Source organism: Capra hircus, chromosome 13 (assembly GCF_001704415.2).
Source record: "Capra hircus breed San Clemente chromosome 13, ASM170441v1, whole genome shotgun sequence".
Lineage (NCBI taxonomy): Eukaryota > Metazoa > Chordata > Mammalia > Artiodactyla > Bovidae > Capra > Capra hircus.
The window spans coordinates 53,768,371-53,785,410 of record NC_030820.1 but is presented as its reverse complement, the minus strand read 5'-3'; the positions used below and the strand labels follow the sequence as shown (position 1 = coordinate 53,785,410).

The 17,040-nt window shown below is 59.3% G+C and overlaps 1 protein-coding gene across 1 annotated transcript; it reads left to right on the top strand.

Annotated features, from left to right (window-relative positions):
- Positions 39–13,858, top strand: SLC17A9 (solute carrier family 17 member 9). Its single transcript, XM_018057566.1, has 13 exons — positions 39–268; positions 3,830–4,027; positions 4,257–4,396; positions 7,475–7,574; positions 8,872–9,002; positions 9,502–9,598; positions 9,768–9,864; positions 10,441–10,528; positions 11,178–11,212; positions 11,577–11,692; positions 12,303–12,358; positions 12,504–12,533; positions 12,916–13,858. The coding sequence occupies exons 1-13, from the start codon at positions 210–212 to the stop codon at positions 13,077–13,079; spliced, it is 1,311 nt and encodes a 436-aa protein (XP_017913055.1). The 5' UTR covers positions 39–209; the 3' UTR covers positions 13,080–13,858.

Sequence of the window (17,040 nt, the reverse complement as noted above, 5' to 3'; positions counted from 1 at the left end):
CCGACGGATATGAGTGGGGCGGGTACCGAGTTGCGGGCCCCGCCCTGCCCGCCCGCCCCCCGCGGTGGCCGTCCGGGGGCGACACGTCCTGGGAGCGCGCCGGACGGAAGCGCCGCTGGGACTGACACGTGGACTTGGGCGGCGCTGCCCGGTGGCTGGGCCGGGCGGGAGCGGCCCCGGACACGCTGCGCCCGCGCCGTCCACGCCCGATGCAGCCGTCCCCGGACGAGACCCGCAGGGACGCGGCGGAGGACACCCAGTGGTCCAGGTGGGGCCGCGTGCGTCGGGAGATGGTCAGGGGAGGGTGCGGGCGTCCTGGGCAGAGACAGCTCCCGCCGGCGGCACCTTTGCTCCTCCTAGGGGCCACGTACCTCTCTGCCGCCTCCCTTCCAACCAGGGCCCGGTTCCCCAGTGCCCCATCTGCAGTCCAGGTCGGGTCTTGGTGGGATGGGAGGGCTGGGGGCAGGGCCTCCCAGCTCATGACCACACACACTGACAGGCCCCAGCCCCCACCTGTGCCCACCCACCCGAGGGTCGCCTGTAGGAGCGCAGTCAGTGGGCTGGGGGCAGGGGGCTACGCTGGAACCTGCAGCAGACACTGACCCCTGCCTTCCTGTGCCAGCTGTGTGATGTACACAAGGTCCCCTGGGGGTGGGGGTTCACTGTACAGGGAGACCTTGGGCAGGTCATGGCCCTGGGCTGGGGGCTCCACCCCCCAGCATGACTCACACAGTGACCAGGAGCAAGAGGACCCCCTCCAGTCCTAGGGGGGCTGAGGTCCCCAAGGTAGTGAACGTCAGGCCCGGCCTCCCCTGACATCCCCCCGCCTCCCCTGAACTGGCCCTGCTTCCAGCGCCGGTTCATCTCCACTTCTGCATCCCCGTGGGCCTGCCTTGTGCCTTCCCCTTCCCTAGCCTCCCAAAGCCAGTCACAGGAAGACCTGAGGAGCCAGGGGCTCCCCGGGGACAGGGCCCAGGGACAGGGGAGCTCTAGAGCCCAAATCACTCACCAGGTGCCAGGTGCCCAGGAGGGCTGCCCACTGGGTGTACCTGCTTCCCACTCACCTGCTTCCTCCCCACCCTGCTGGTTGTCTAGGCGAGGCCTCCTCCCTGGAACTGACCCAGGAGCCCTGACCCAGAAGCCAACCCAAGTGACAGGAGCTCTGCAGGCGGCTGGGCAGAGGGCTGGAGCTTCTAGAGAATCCTGTTGCTTTCTAACAGTCTGGCTTTGCCTTCACCACCTCCTTCCCTCCCTGCCTGGTTTGGAAAGGAGCACCTCAAGGCAGGCAGCGGGGTCCTGGGTGGAGTCGTTCACACCCTGTGTGGTTAAAGGTGATGAGAACTGTGACAAAGGGTTGTGGCAACTGTTTGTGGCTGCTGACTGCCGTGTGGACCACCCAGAGGCAGGGCCATTCCCCAGGGACATACCTGACAGGGCAGCTGGCAGCCTCAGCCCCACTTCTCTCTGGCCCTTGCCCTCTGTCCCCAGCAGCAAGCACAGTTCCCTTTTCTGAATCAAGGGTCCACGTGACCTCGTGTTTGCTCAACCATGGGTGCTTCTCAGGCATGGGGGCCTTTGGCAGGAAGCAGAAGTTTCTAGAAAAGTTGGGGGCATGGACGAGACTCAGGACTGGGCAGAGTGAGGGGATGAAGGTCTTCGGACTTTTCACGGCTGATCCTGTTGTGACCTTACGTGTTACCAGCAAGCCCTGCCGGAGACCAGGATTCTGGGTCTGGTGTTCTGATCAGTTGCCACATCTGGGTCGCCTGCCCCAGCAGACTTGCTGGTTCTGTGTCCCCAGCACCTGTGGAGGATGTCCCTTCGCCCGGCCAGCGGCACTTCCTGCCACCTCAGGGACAGGGCTGCGGGTCCTCCAGAGCCCTAGGAGGAAGCCCATAGCACCCGGCCCTCCAGCTTCTATGGGGGTCCCCAGTCTGGCGCCTTAAGCTTAGGGCCAACCGGTGGTCTGGAAGCTGATGCCTTTCCTGAACTCTCGGTGCCCTGCCAGCCTTCCAGAGTAGGCCAGTCTCAGCCGGCCTTCCCCGGTTTCCAACTGGACTTCCCACCCAGAGAGCAAACAGATCCAGGCTCCTGGAGTGTTGGCAAATTGCATCCAAAGGAGGGGCAGGTGTGCCGGGGGCGCGGTCCCATCTATGCAGGTGACCCTTCGTAGCTTTGGCCACAGAAAGGAACAAAGCTTCCTTTTTAAAGGCACCTTCTGGCTGTGGCTGTTCGTGGAAGTCAGAAGCCCTGCTCCCCTGTGCCTGGGCTCACAGGGCTCACCTGTAGGCTGTCCTGCGCCAACCTCTGAGGCTCATGGACCTGCATTCACCACTCCCCTGCCCGCTCCTGCCAGCTGGCCTGCTGTGCCAGGCTAGGAAAGTGGGGGCAAGAGGGGGGACTGGAGGCATCATTTCCATGGTCAGAGCTCCAGAGGAGACAGTCCTTCAGCTCTTCTGGGGTTGCTGAGCCAGTGCTTCCTGTGGCCTCCTTGGCCTTCCTGATGCCCCTCCCCTGTCCTACCCCCACCCCACTCACAGTCTGGTTCTGTCAAGAAAATTACCATTTGGGGCCACTAGGCCCCAGGAGAGTGCTCAACCTGCCCTGTGGGGTTCTGCCCCCGCTTCACCTCTAGAGAGAGAGGCAGCCGCCAGACCTGCCCCATCAGCCACTGCGCTGCTATCCCCACTTCTGAGTCATTCCAGCCAACCAGGAAGGAAGGTGGGGGCACGATGGCCTCTCCCTGGTCACTGAGGGTCACTAGGCAGTTTCCAAGGGGGCACCTGCCCCCAGCCAGTCGAGTGGATGGCTCCTGGGAGTGTAGAACGGCGGGCCTTCCAGCACGGAAAACTTTCCCACTGGACTCATAGGAAGCTCTAATATAAAATGTAAATTGTCACAGAATGCTGCCCAGGAGCCCCATCCTTGCCTCTCCTCAGGGCACCTAGAGACCAGAGACGCAGCATGAAATATGTGGTTCAGTGCACCCGGGGAAACTGAGGCCCAGGGAAAGGGGGGCTCCCCCAGTCAGGCTGGGGCCCAGAGTAGCACCCAAGTGTCTCCTTGGGAGAGTTGCTCATCACATCAGACCATTCCCTTCGTCCAGAGCTAACAGCACTTTGGACAGTAATTCCCAGACTCCTAACTGGCAAACACGACCCTCTGGTGAAGCAGGCTGGGCTTATGCCCCTCAAGTCCCCTCGAGTGGAGGTCTGTCTCCACTGGTGGGATTGCAGGACCCCACAGCCTCCAGCTGTGGGGGCAGCAGCTGCTGAGCCCCTGGGCTCCTGTCTCTGGCTTCTCCTGATTTGGTGACTGATAATTGAGGAGTGCTGACAGGAGTTTTGAGGACAGTCCTCGTATGGATATTGTCTGGCAACCTTCCTAGGAGTTCGAGGCTGCCTCCCTGCTGCCCAGGCTCCTCCAAGGGGCCTCTGGCCTCCACAGCATGCTGGCCACCTCACCCCACTTTCCCCTGAGTCCCCTGCTGAGCAGACCCAGCTTTCCTGGGGGCCTTGCAGGGGCCACGGCACTGCTCCTACCCCTGCTCTGCCTCAGTTGGGGTCCTCTTGCCAGCCCGTTGCCTCCTTGGCAGGTCGCACTTGGTCTGTGGAAACCGAGTCCCTGTGTCCTGGAGCACTGGATCTCCCCCACCGTAGCTTATTAACCTGCCCTCACTGGCCACCACGTGCTCCCACCTCCGCTGTTTCAGGGACCTCATGCATCGTTTCTAGCATCTGCCTGTTCCTCCCAGGAGTCGCCAGACATGGACAGGTGGGCGTTCAAGAGGTGGCTGAGCTGTCCCTCACATCAGCCTCTCTCTCCCCAGGCCCGAGTGCCAGGTATGGACAGGGACACTGCTGCTGGGCACATGCCTGCTCTACTGCGCCCGCGTCAGCATGCCTGTCTGCGCCGCCTCCATGAGCCAGGACTTCGGCTGGAACAAGAAAGAGGCCGGCGTCGTGCTCAGCAGCTTCTTCTGGGGCTATTGCCTGACTCAGGTGGTGGGCGGCCACCTGGGGGACCGGTAATCCCTGCCCCCCAGGCAAGGCTGGGGGAGGGGGCTCCTAGGAAGGGAATGTGGGGACTGGGAGACCTGAGGTCCAAGTGGGGGTGAGCTGGGCCAGCACTCAGCTGTCTTGGGATGCTTGGCAGGCAGGGACCCTGCCTCCTCCTCAGCAGGATCTCCTAGTCCAGCCCATCCTGGCAACCTGGCCACACGGCTCCTCATGGCCACCCTTTCGTCCCCCTTGCAGGATCGGCGGCGAGAAGGTCATCCTACTCTCGGCTTCTGCCTGGGGCTTCATCACCGTGGCCACTCCCCTGCTCGCACACCTTGGCAGCGCCCATCTGGCCTTCATGACCTTCTCTCGCATCCTCACCGGCTTGCTCCAAGGTAGGGGGCCCAAGCACAGCAGAGCAAGGGATTGTGTGCACATGTGTGTGTGTGTGCATGTGTACCTATGCATATGGGCGTGTGTTCAGGCAGGTGCTCCTGAGTGAGCGTACGTGTCCTTGTGTGGGGGCCTGTGTATGGTATGCCTCAAAGTCTGCCTCAAATCACAGCGGGTGCATCAGCACCCAGGGCTGCTGCTGGTGAGGCCACGCCCAGTGGGGCAGGCAGTCAGTGGAGGACCATTCCCACTGGCGCGCAGCCAGCTCTGTCTCACACCCCTGCACCGGTGTTTGTCTGTGCGCTGATGCCTTGGCACCTGAGCACTTTCTGTTTTCTAGAGTCACTTCACAGGCTGGCTGGCACCTTCTAATGTCATATGTCCTCCTGCCACAAAGTCTGCTCCAGGGATCTGGTGGCCACCAGGCTGCCTCGTGGTGCTGTCAGCTCCACCACGGGGATGTGCCCAGTTGGAGGCCACACCCCACACTGGCTGGGCCAGTGGGCAGAGGGATGGCAACATTCCCAAGACCTCTGGGTCTCATGCTTTGGGGACGTTACGCTTCTGGAAAGAGGCCTCCTCAAAGACCTCTGGGGGGCGGGGTGGTGGGGGGTTGGTGGCAGGGTCTCACGCCTTCCCTCCAGGGGTAGGATGACCTTCTGAGCTCCTGCCCTACCCCAGCCTGACATCTGACAGGATACACCCCCTTCCTTACCATATCTCCCGCTTCCCAGAGCCCAGGCCAGGGGTAGGCTTGTTTCCAGCCCACACCGCCAGGATCCCAGACATCCTGGACTGGGCCTCTACCTGCTTCCTGATCAGCCCCATCAGCCCAGCCTACAGGTGGTCCTCGTGCTCCAGGCAGTCCAGAAGCTGCGCTCCTTCCAACTCACCCCACGTGACCATGGCTAGTACTGTCTGTCCTGCAGCTGAGGCAGGACTGAGCTGTGTGACACCTGGCTGGGGGCTGCCCACTGCACCCGGCTGGGTGGCCGTCAGCTCAGCTGTTTCTTCCCATCTTCCTAGGAGACAGAAGGACTTCTCTGTGTGGCCTGTTACAGTGAAAAGACCAGGGGTCCAGGGGCAATTCTCACCCTGGGTGACCAGCACTTGGTGTGGGCAGTGCTGGGTCCCAAAGGGAAGGTGGGGGCCATGTCCTGTCCTAGTGCCTGGCCTCTGAGCTTCTCCTAGGTGCTTTTGTAGAAAAACCCAGTGTAACAGGCAACAGTTACAGCCCCCCAGTACAATTTTTTTTCCCAAAACTAGAGTTTGAAATAATTATAGCTTCACAGGAAGTTGCAACGCAAGGTGTAGGGAGGCCCCGAGCTGCCCCCCACCCCCCCAACCTCCCTGTAGTGACATATCCCATAGCTACAGGGCAATGTCGCAGCCAGGACCCGGCATTGTTGTCCCTCAAGGCCGTTCAGGTCTCACATTCGTGCACCGTGTGTGTTAGTGTGTGCACTTGTCATGTGTGTGCATGATCCCCTGTGTCGGTGCCAGGACTCTGGAGCCCTTGAGAGCCGGCGTAGATCCCCTCCACACCACCCCCAACTGCAGGGGTCCAGCCCCGGTGGATCCAGGGAATTCGAAGTGGGGACGGCGTTGACGAGGAGAAACTTATTTATTTATTAATATAGAAATATAAGATTAGATTAGGAAGAAATAGTATAGTAGGAAATTTAGGTGGAGAAAAAGAGGCTGAATAACTTGGTTCACGGGGGAAACCAATAAAACCTCGAGACAAGAGGTTTGCACCATCTACATCTACGTTAGGCCACCGGCGCCCACTTGAATATCGAAGGGTGCCCCGCCTTAGGCTCCCTTTCGCGTGGATCTTAGCAGCCAGGGAAAGTAAGTAGACGTGGCGAGCCTCCCCGCTCCAGATGGGAATTCAGCCAAAAAAGGGAAGAAAAGAACGACATGGGCAAGCCCAGCATCGGTGCAAGACTCCGAAGACTCCACTTTCGAAATCAGCTTATATACCCCAAGTTGTACATAAAGAAATAATGGAATATGCAGAGTTATGCAGGGGCAGCAGTCCTGACCCTCATTGAGACAAGCAAGGCTTTCTTTTTGCATACCCTCCTGTATACAAAAGGTCTCAGGTGGTTTACATTATTTTCTGGCCAAGAGGCCTGTTAACATTTTTATGGCTCTCTTCCTGGATAATTGTCTATCAACCAGAAAATTCCTTTTCCCTAGAAGTGTTTTTTCTTTACTCTGCATCACCCTCAAAGTACTAAATAAAGTTACATTCCTGTAGAACAAAGGTGCAGTGGGTTATAACAAAGAAAGTACTTAACTCAAAGATCTAATGTTGCTAATACCAGGTCTACTACCTGTTTTTCTATATATCAACTATCTCTATAAATAAAAGATATGAAAATTTGGCAGCAAGTATTGGCTCAACAAATGAAACCTTTAATCAGTCCTATTCTAATGATTTTGGCTCCTCGGAAGCCCCTACATTCCTAGGATGTTTTAAGCTTCCTGTGCCTCCTGCGGTCAGGAGGCCTCAAACAATCACATGCACAGCTGTATGAGTCCTGCAGGCAGGCTAGAAAGCCATCAGAGGGGTTTTTGGATTGAAACACTCGTATTATGCCCAGGAGATTTATTATCTAAAAGCCCTAATTTTTTCCAGAAAAAGGTGATGGGGGGACAGCCCCCTGTTAATGACAGAAGAGTAGGTGGAAAGCATAACACACACAGACTCTGGTCTTGGGGGGTGGATGCTCAGGAAATTCCAGGGGGAACCCCTGAAGCCTGATCACGTCCTTGCGTTTTGTCAGGCTTCCTTCTGCATGACCTTGTCACGGGCAGGATTCCTCACGCTGGCCCCCGGCACCCAACCGCCCCAGCTGAGTGTCTCCTTGGCCAAGTGTCAGGAAAAGCCCAGATCCACTGTCCCGGGGGTGATGCAAGGAGGAAGGAGACCTGGGCTTGGACAATCACCCAGGGCCCCTGGTGCTTCCAGCCCATCTCTCATGGTTCGACCTGCTGCCCTGGTGGGCCTCGTGGGCCACCTGGCTTGGGACACAGCTCCACAAGGCCCCTTCCTTCTCCACCTGCTCCAGGGGTTTACTTCCCTGCGCTGACCAGCCTGCTGTCCCAGAAGGTGCGGGAGAGTGAGCGAGCCTTCACCTACAGCACCGTGGGGGCCGGCTCCCAGTTCGGGTAAGTCCCAGCCTGGGGCTGGTGGGGACAGGCCACTCGTGCGAATGCCACAGGGCAATGCATGTTCAGTGATGGTGACACATGGAGAGTCTGCTCCTGGAGGCACTTGCTGCCCAACCCCCCCACCACTGTGTCTGCTCTGTCCCCCTGGGGCAGATGGGCTTTGGGGCTCTTGCCCGCTTACATTCCCTTCCTTCTGCACTGACAGAACTGGATGGGGGCCGTCCCCATGGGGGAGGTGGCCTGCATTTGCTTTAGAGTGCACCCATCATGGTCCAGTCATGACAGATCTGATCCTGTGTCCCTCCCCACTGCATGTCCCCCAGAGCACCAGACCCTCCGTGGGGTGTCTTGGTGTCCTAATGGGGCTTAACAACCCCTGGGTTCAGAGCCTCACTTCACTGCTGCTGAGTTCCAGGCAAAAATGCAGAGGGGCCAGGGGTTCCTGTCGGGGTGCTGAGAGCTACCCAGATGGAAACCCTGGGTGCCCAGTGAAGCGTGAATTTCAGAGAAGCAATATGAGACAAATCACACCAAAAAAGGTTCATAGTGCATCTGAAATCCCATCTCACTTGGTGATCTGGACCTGTTGGGTGGGAACAGGTAGAAGGGAGACACAGGGAGAGACCATGCACACCCCCCTCCCCTCAGATGGGAAAATGGAGGCTCAAAGCAGAAGACAGCGTCCACAGGCCTAGATGGGAAGCTTTTTCCTTCTTTTTTCTTCTTTAAGCATCTCCTGGTTGAGCCTCGGCAGATGGGGTCAGTGGGGAGAAGCTCCTGGACAGACAGGCCAGCCTGTGGTGGGGAGGCCCCCAGGACACAGGATCAACAGGACACAGGGAGGCGGTTGGGTTTGGAGGTTGTTTCTGCGTTTAGAAGTCTTTTTGAAATTTCATCCTCTCTGATAACGAGGAGCTGAAAAACAGCGTGGAGGTTTTATGTCAGCGAATTCTTGTCACCACTGTCTTCTCGTTGCCTTTTTTTTATTTTAAAAAGATTAACATGCAAATGTGGGCCAACTGAAGGCCTAGTAGGGAGATCCTAGAGCAAAGCCTAGGATCTGTGCCATGTCATGGCTGCGTGGCTGTGCCTGAGTCCACACCGGCCTGTGGTATCAGAATGCCCTCCAGCTCGCACCCCTAGCATCCCACACGGAGCCTGCCCTCTTGGGCAGCTGCTCCACAGATGACAGGGTGCCCTGTTTTCCAGGGACTCAGCTCACACAGGGTGGGGTCCAAGAGGCAGCTCTGGCCCAGTGAAGCGAGGATTCTGGCCACAACCACTGTCTTTGCAGGACGCTGGTGACCGGGGCTGTGGGCTCCCTGCTCCTGGACTGGTATGGCTGGCCAAGCGTCTTCTACTTTTCGGGCGGGCTCACCCTGCTGTGGGTGGGTTACGTGTACAGGTGTCTCCTAAGTGAGAGAGGTATGTGCTGCTCCCCAGGGAGGTTGGGAGGCCTGGTGCCCTCCTGGTGCCTCATCCCCTCCAGGGAGGTGCCACTGAACCCCGAGAGCAGGTGGGCCTGAGGACCCAGGGCTGCAGCTCTGCCCTCCGGAGAAGAAGGATCCCGCAGTTAGAGAGGACGCCTGCTCCCTGAGTCTCATCTGGGCTATGGTCAAGTCTGGGAATGTTGGATGAATGCAGCCATGCAGGGGCTACTCAGCCAGCACAGGCAGTTTGCAGGGAAAGTGGTGGCCTCCAGTGACAGGAGTGGGGCTGGGAGGTTTGAGGGTTCGGGGGACAGATGGTTAGCACTAATGTCCACCCCTGAGGGCAATGCTGCCGACCCCAGGCACTGGCAGAGAGGGTGTACAGCCCCCACACACAGTCAGGGGCCCACAAGCTGCCCCCAGCATCTGGTCTCTGGGAGCAGGTCCATCCTCCCACCTGGATGGCTTTCACGTGGACCTGCCTCCCCCTTCAGATCTCATCCTGGCCCTGGGCATCCTGGCACAAGGCCTGCCCGTGTCCAGACACACCAAGGTGCCCTGGAGACAGCTCTTCCGAAAGCCTTCTGTCTGGTGAGCGGGCTGTTGTGGGGACAGGGTTTGGGGGCCTGGATCCACCGCCGCAGGGGAGTGGCCGGCATGGAGGCAGCTCCACTCTGGGCTCCCTGCTCTCAGCCCCTGGCCACCCTGGTGTGGGGACCGGCTCCAGGTGTGGATGCTGAGCTTGGTGCCCGCCCCCCAGGGCAGCCATCGTCTCCCAGCTCTCAGCGGCCTGCTCCTTCTTCATCCTCCTCTCCTGGCTGCCAACCTTCTTCAAGGAGACCTTCCCCAGCTCCAAGGTGAGTTGGCCACCAGGCAGCTGGCAGGGTTGGGGGCACTGCAAGGCATGTGCAGAGAGCTGGGTTCCTTCCATCCAGGCTCTGGCAGTTCTGACACTGTGTGGCTCAGCGCCAGAGCCGGGGTGCAGCCGGAGAGGCCCAGCTGCTGCCCTGTCTGCCCACCCAACTGTGGACAGTCCTTCCTGGGGTTGGGGGGCATACAGGGTTCCTGATGTGGGCACCCGTGTCCTGCAGCCTGGCTGGCTTCACCCCAGCCGCCCAACCACCAGACCTCCTGGTGAGCAGGAACTTCAGGTCACACACTCTGGGCAGGACGCAATCCCCAGCTCTGCCCCCACCCTGTGGGGAGCCACGAGGGAGCTCCTGCTCACAGGGGAGACAGCACCAGTAGTGCTTGGTCCATGTCAGGGACGGATTAGGGTCTGGGAGGCCAGGCTGGGAGGCCTAGCCTGTGGGCAGAGGAGAGACTTACTGCTCAGTGGTCATGGGCAGCGGCCACCCCACCCCTTTGTCCTCTCCAGAGGGCCAGGTGCCCATTCTGGACGCCTCTTAGGTCCCTCCACTCCCTCCCTCCAGGGCTGGGTCTTCAACGTGGTGCCCTGGCTGGTGGCCATTCCCGCCAGTCTGCTCAGCGGGCTTCTCTCCGACCATCTCATCAATCAGGGTGAGCCCTGGGGGAGGGGAAGGGGGCATCCCTCCTCGGTGCCACTGTAGCAAGGAGGAGGCCACACCCCTGAGGACTGGCCATGATGTGGGTCCCCAGTCCAGAGAGCCAGCCCTGGGGGCCCTGGGGCCCGGATCCCGGCCTCACAGCCAATGGCTGCCTCCAGCCTGCCACCTCCCTAGTCTGTTCCCCATGAAGGGGACATAGTCGCTGTGGAGCAGTCGATTCTCCCACCTAGGTGCTAAACGCAGTCCCCCTGGTGGGATCAGAGCACAGACCTGCACACCCATGCCCCGAGGATGACTGTCTCGCAGGCACACTCCCCACGACCCTGCCCTACATGGCCTTAAATTTCAGTCTTGTCCTCGTTACCAAAGGAACCACGCCCTCACTGAGGGAAAAGTAGAAAATTTGCAGAAACACAAAGAAAACATTTTGTAATCACTGAGGGACTTGCTTTGCCCGGCATCTAAGTGCACACACACATTCATACACGTGTGCACATGGCTCAGATGACGCAGGTGGTCCCCTGCGAGCCCGGCCCGGCCCTCCTCTCCCCGCAGCCCTGCCGGGTGGGACCCTTCCGGATACCGTCAGGGGTGGGGCAGCACAGATGGCCAGCAGGACGCTCTGGTCTCCCCCTGTCCAGGTTACAGGACCATCACCGTTCGGAAGTTCATGCAGGTAGGAAGGTCCTGAGACCGCTCTCTCCCGACTCTCTCCCACTCTCACCCTGTGCTCCCGGGGCCCCTGACCTAGAAGGTGGCTAGTGTGGTACAGCGGCTGGAGGACTCCCTGGGTCAGCTATGGGGACTGGTCTGGCCGACTGAGGCCCTTCCTTGAGCCCCGGTGCCCATTTCTGGGCCTGGGTCTGCGCTCATCGACTAGGGCTTGTCTGGTTGCAGCTAGCATGGCCAGCTGGTTAGTGTAGCCTTGTTCCGTGTCCTCCGGGCAGGCCCAACCTGAGAGGAAGCCCCACCCACCCTCATTCAGGGCAGCCCAGGAAGGCCCAAGGCTCCCGCCGCGTCCCTACTTGTCTCTCCTGCAGGTGATGGGCCTTGGCCTGTCCAGTGTTTTTGCCCTGTGTCTGGGCCACACGTCGAGCTTTTGTAACTCTGTGGTGTTTGCGTCAGCCTCCATTGGCCTCCAGACCTTCAACCACAGGTGAGGGCCAGGTGCCTCATTCGCCAGAGCCCCCCATGCCGCCTCTGGGCTCCTGGGTCCTGGGTGCAAGGGAGGAGCCCTGTGGTTCATGGTGCAGTGACATGGAGGGTGGGCAGTGACAGGTGACAAGTGAGCCACAAGGCGAAGAGGAATGGAGCCGGTGAGGACCTGGGCTTTTTGGGAAAACGAAGCGGTGTTTGGGCAGGGGCCAACAGAGGAGATGCTGATCTCTGAGCAGCATCCTCTGAGCCAAAGGTGGGGATCCAGCCTCATGTCCCACAACCTGCTCTCCAGGCCCCCAACCTGCACTGCAGCTCAGCGTTTAATCAGGAAAACAGCTCTGAATTGTTCTGAGTTGGAACTTGATGTCGTTTTCCAAATTATTGGGCAGCAAAGTGTGTGTGCACTTAAGCAAGCTTGCCTCCCATCTTATTTCATCCTGGGAGTGGGTCGTGTGCCATCACCACTGCTGAGCTGGGGCTGACCTCCTGGTGTGGTGGGCAGGCCTGGCTGGCCTCTGGGATCCAGGTGATCAGAAGAGCTATGGCTGGCGTGGTGGCTGGCAGCCATCCTGTGGTCACTTGCCCTCGTTCTCTTCTCTTTCCCGCAGTGGCATTTCTGTTAATATCCAGGATCTGGCCCCTTCCTGTGCCGGCTTTCTGTTTGGTAAGGACCACAGGCCCTCTTTGAATAGGAAGTAGCTGCCCCTTCCTGCTCAGGGCCCCTAGGACCTATCCCTGGGCAGGTGGGCTGTAGGAGGGTTCCAGTGGGCTTCCACTGACCAATCCTCATTCTCCCTGTCCTATTCCAGGCGTGGCCAACACAGCCGGGGCCTTGGCAGGTGAGAGGTGGGCTGGGATCCTCTGCCTGCGGGTATCAAGCTGCCCCCTTCTGTGTCCTCCCACCCTCTGCCTCAGCCCTCAGGATGGGGCGTGGTACCCCTTGGAGGGTCCCAAAGTGTTAGAGCAGTTGTGGGGAGCTCAGACCCTGGAGCTAGCCGCAGGGCGAGAATAGAACTGCCTTCCGTGGTGTTCACACTCACAATGACATGGAACTCCTGGACATGTGCGGGTCCTCAGAGTCTGAGGACTGGATTGCATTGACAGGGCTGATGCACTCAGGGCCCCTAGCTTCTCTCCACACTATCCTCGCAAGGGCTGGATAGCCTGTCCTCAAGCCGGCCTGTCTGTCCCCCAACCGGCCCGTCCCCTCTTGCGGTACAGGTGTAGTGGGCGTGTGCCTGGGCGGCTACCTCATCGAGACCACGGGCTCCTGGACATCTGTGTTCAACCTAGTGGCCGCCATCAGCAGCTTGGGGCTGTGCACCTTCCTTGTGTTTGGGAAGGCCCAGCGGGTGGACCTGAGCCCCGCCCATGAGGACCTCTAGCCGCCCTGACCTACATCCCTGAGGACCTTGGGCCATCAGCAGGGAACTGGGCCCTGCTTAGGGCCCCTTTGCTCCTGGCCCTAAAGGGAGGGAGCCTCAGCCCAGGGGGGTATGGCCTGCTTCCCCTGCCCATGGGGGTTGCACCCTTCTTCCAGTTGGTGAAACTTCAATGTGGGTGGATTAGTATCTTTAGTAGCAGCAGCTTCATGACAGACACAGTCTATTCTGTGTGGATTCATATGTGCCCCATGCGGGAATCCCTCCCTGGGGTCATGTTGGTGCAGGGCGGGCGGTCAACTGGAGTCTCCCCCCAGAACCTCCTTGGCTTTGTGTTTCAGCACTGGGGGCCAGATAATGCTCTGGAGGGGGCCATCCTATGCACTTTAGGGTCTTCAGCAGCATCCCTGGCCCCCACCCACCAGACAGGCCCCTAGTCCCAACAGCCAGCCCTGCCTCCTGACATGACCAAATGTCCCCAGAGGACCTGTCCCTGGTGCCCCTCCGGTGAATCCCTGGGCACTGCTGATGGACCTGCTCCCCTAGTGCCTCGTGAGGGTGTGTGGGCACCCTTCCTGGGCAGGACACACCCTGAACCAGTGAAACCCCTTGTCCTCCTTGTCTTTCTCCCTCCCTGTTTACAGTAGAGGGGCCAATTGTCTTACAGATTAATAATAGACTCTGCAAGATGTATATGTAGAAAAAAGAAACTATGAGAATATGGAAAATCACATCAAAGCCTTATTTAAATTTTGACTATTAAACTATTTAAAAGAAGACCATTATGTCATTTAACACTCTATTTATAAAAAGAATAAACACATGTTAAAGATTTATGTCATTCATTCGAGGAAACCCGCAAAGTGTTACAAACAGTTCAAAGAAAACATCACGAACAGACAGACACACTGATCCACGTGGGTGCTGACACGAATGCGCAAACACCACTGAGGTGGGCCTTCCTTGCTCCGCCCCAGACAGACCCTGTCTGCGCATCTGTATCAGAGCCTCTTGGCGGTGCTGTCCTCTGCGCGGATTCCAGTATCAGACAAATCCTAATTTTCCATGTGAGCAAAGATTTCCCCCGACAGCCCCCCACCCCCGCTTTTGATCGGGAAGAATCAGAAAGATTCTCGGTTATAAAGTGAGTCTGGCCTCTGTGGGTTTGGCCTGATTGTTTACAGAAATGCAGCAAGAATATGAATTTACCGTGAAGGCCTTTCTGTTTGCTTGGCTGGGGTTTTTCACAAGAAACCTCAGGTGGAATTCCAGGCTATGCTGTTCTGAGATGGGAACCAAGCCCAGAAAGTTCCCCCACGGTGGGGTGCCCTCCTTAGGACACGGGATGCAGGACAGCCATGGACTTGTGGCTGTTTATGAGTGCTGATGTGCGTTCACCGTGTTGAGCAAGCATCACCCCCATCTCAGCCATGACTTTCTCCCAAATGAGAACTGTCCCCTCCTTGCCAGACCCTGGCATCCACCATCTGTGTTCTGTCTCTATGATGCTGACCCCTCGAGGCCCTCTTGGGAACCCATCCTACAGTATTTGTCCTTTCATGATGGCTCATTTTGCTAAACACGATGTCCTCACTGTGCATCCGTGCTGGATCATGTACCAGGATTGCCTTCCTTTTTAAGTCCATGTAATATTCCATCGTATGGATGGACCATGTCTTGTTTATCTCTTCATCTGTCAGGGGGACACGGGCTGCTTCTACCTCGGCCACTGTGAATTCACTGCTGTAAGCCTGGGAGTAAGAATAACACTTTTGTCTTTTGTTGTTCAAAAAACCTCATGGGCTACAGCAGCTGGGCTCCCCTGTCCTCCACTGTCTCCCGGAGTTTGCTCACACTCATGTCTGTTGAAGATGCCATCCACCATCTCATCTTCTTTCACCCTCTTCTCCTTTGTCTTTAACCCACAGCGAACTGTAAACTGAGACAGAGACGGCCCTGCCTGTGGGAACACAGCCATGGTGTCTCTGGGCTTGAGTCCTGAGGGATGGGGGCCCAGGGCACTCATGTAAACTGCGATCCCAGGCCTCCTGGATGCTGAGTCTGGTTGGACTTCTGTCATGGCCTCACTGTCACTGCCTCACAGGACAGGAGAGGGAGGAGCCGGGGTGGGGGCACTGGGCCTGCTGTGAGCAGCTGGGCCTTCTCCTCCCATCACTGCTGTTCCTGGTCCTGAGTGTCCTCTAGGATCTAGGTACAGCCCCACCCCTTCCCAAGGCCAATACTGGGCCCTGGAATGGGCTCCTTGGATTCCAGGTGAAAGCGTTTGCTGGTGGGCAGGCAAGTGCCGTTAGCAGAGACAGGGCGGGTAGGCAGGCCTGGCCCTGGTCATGTGTTATCTGGTGCAGGCAGGCCCAGACATGGCTTCACCCCTGGGTGGCCTTGGCAGGATCCCAAAGCCAACACTGACCCTGAGTGCAGTGGTGCGGAGAAGGGGGCAGGCAGGGAGCGGGCAGGCTTCTGCAGGGTCACTAGACCCTGGACACCAAACCTGCTGTGCCTTCACTCCCGAGAGGAGGGGTTCTGGCTGCCCGGGGCCATGAGTGTGCATTTGTGCGCAGGGTGTGTGTGGGGGGGGGGGGGATGGGGCTCGCGCGCCTGTGTGTGCCCCACGTCTATGCCTGCACCGCCCGTAGCCAGGACGTGCGTTGGGAGGACCAGGCTGTTGTTGCCCCGAAGCCGGCCGACAGAGGGCGCCGGCCGACAGAGGGGCGGCGCGGGGGGGCGGCGACAGAGGGGCGCCGGCCGACAGAGGGCGCCGGCCGACAGAGGGCGCCGGCCGACAGAGGGCGCCGGCCGACAGAGGGCGCCGGCCGACAGAGGGCGCCGGCCGACAGAGGGCGCCGGCCGACAGAGGGCGCCGGCCGACAGAGGGCGCCGGCCGACAGAGGGCGCCGGCCGACAGAGGGCGCCGGCCGACAGAGGGCGCCGGCCGACAGGGCTTTGTCCCAGCCCCCCAGAAGCCGACCTGGCTCCTCCCTGGGACGTCAGATTGGGAGCTGAGGGATCCAGTTGGCCACCAGTGCACCGGCGCTCAGACCCCTCGGCTCCGTAGGAAGGGATATGTTGGAATGATGTTCCAGGAGTGAGGATGCACAAGACTGGAGCCCGAGGCAGGAGGGGGACCCAGGAGTGGCCCGGCCTAGGAGTGCACACGTGGGGCAACTTCCGGGCGCGGGGCCCTCTCTCACCACCTCTCCCCCAGTCTGGGTCCCTCCCACTGGCCGCCAGGCCTCCTGCAAACACGGGGTTTCTGTGTCCACTTCTAATAAGAAGATGACATGCCAGCAGGACTTCATGGTTGGAGGCCCCGAGGTCCGTTCCCCCCACCCTCTCCTCTCCCCAGGTGTTCTCAGGGGCGGGACTATCCCCCCCGCCGCCCCCCCCCCTCCCCGCCCTCATTCGGGACTGCGGAAGTCTGGCCTCGGGTGGGGCTGGAGTCCTTCCAGTGCTCAGGATGTTGAAGGGCTCAGGGCCGGTTGGAGTCCCCCCAGGTCCTGTCCTAGGCCCCAAAAGCCCCACACAGGCCTCACTAGGCGCCCCACCCCTACACCCCTCTGCCCCCACCCCCACCCCTACCCCCAAGGGTAGGGTGTCCCTTCAGTAAGTGACTCGTTTTTGTCTTTAAAACAGGATCTTTAATGGCCACTTAATATCTGTAATTAGCATGCTAATTAGACCCACCCCTCTGGGCTCCCCACCCCCATTCCTTGGCTTTGTCCTTCAGCCCTAGGACGACAAGGCCCTGCGGGTCCCCACTTGCCCCTAGGGACTCCTTGCTCACCTTTCCCTGGGTGAGAGGTGCCGGGGCCACACTGGCCAGTTGGGCCACCCCCAACTCTGGGGACCAGGGCCGAGTTCTTTCCCATGTACAGTGGAGCCACTACCCACCTCTGCAGCAGGGGAAGCTGAGCTGCACGTAGAAACACACTTTTAGGGAATCTGC

Coding starts and splice junctions, on each gene's coding strand:
- SLC17A9 (XM_018057566.1), top strand. CDS start 210: ATGCAGCCGTCCCCGGACGAGACCCGCAGGGACGCGGCGGAGGACACC. Junction 9,865..10,440: donor AGACCTTCCCCAGCTCCAAG/GTGAGTTGGCCA, acceptor CCCTCCCTCCAG/GGCTGGGTCTTCAACGTGGT. Junction 12,534..12,915: donor CACAGCCGGGGCCTTGGCAG/GTGAGAGGTGGG, acceptor CTTGCGGTACAG/GTGTAGTGGGCGTGTGCCTG.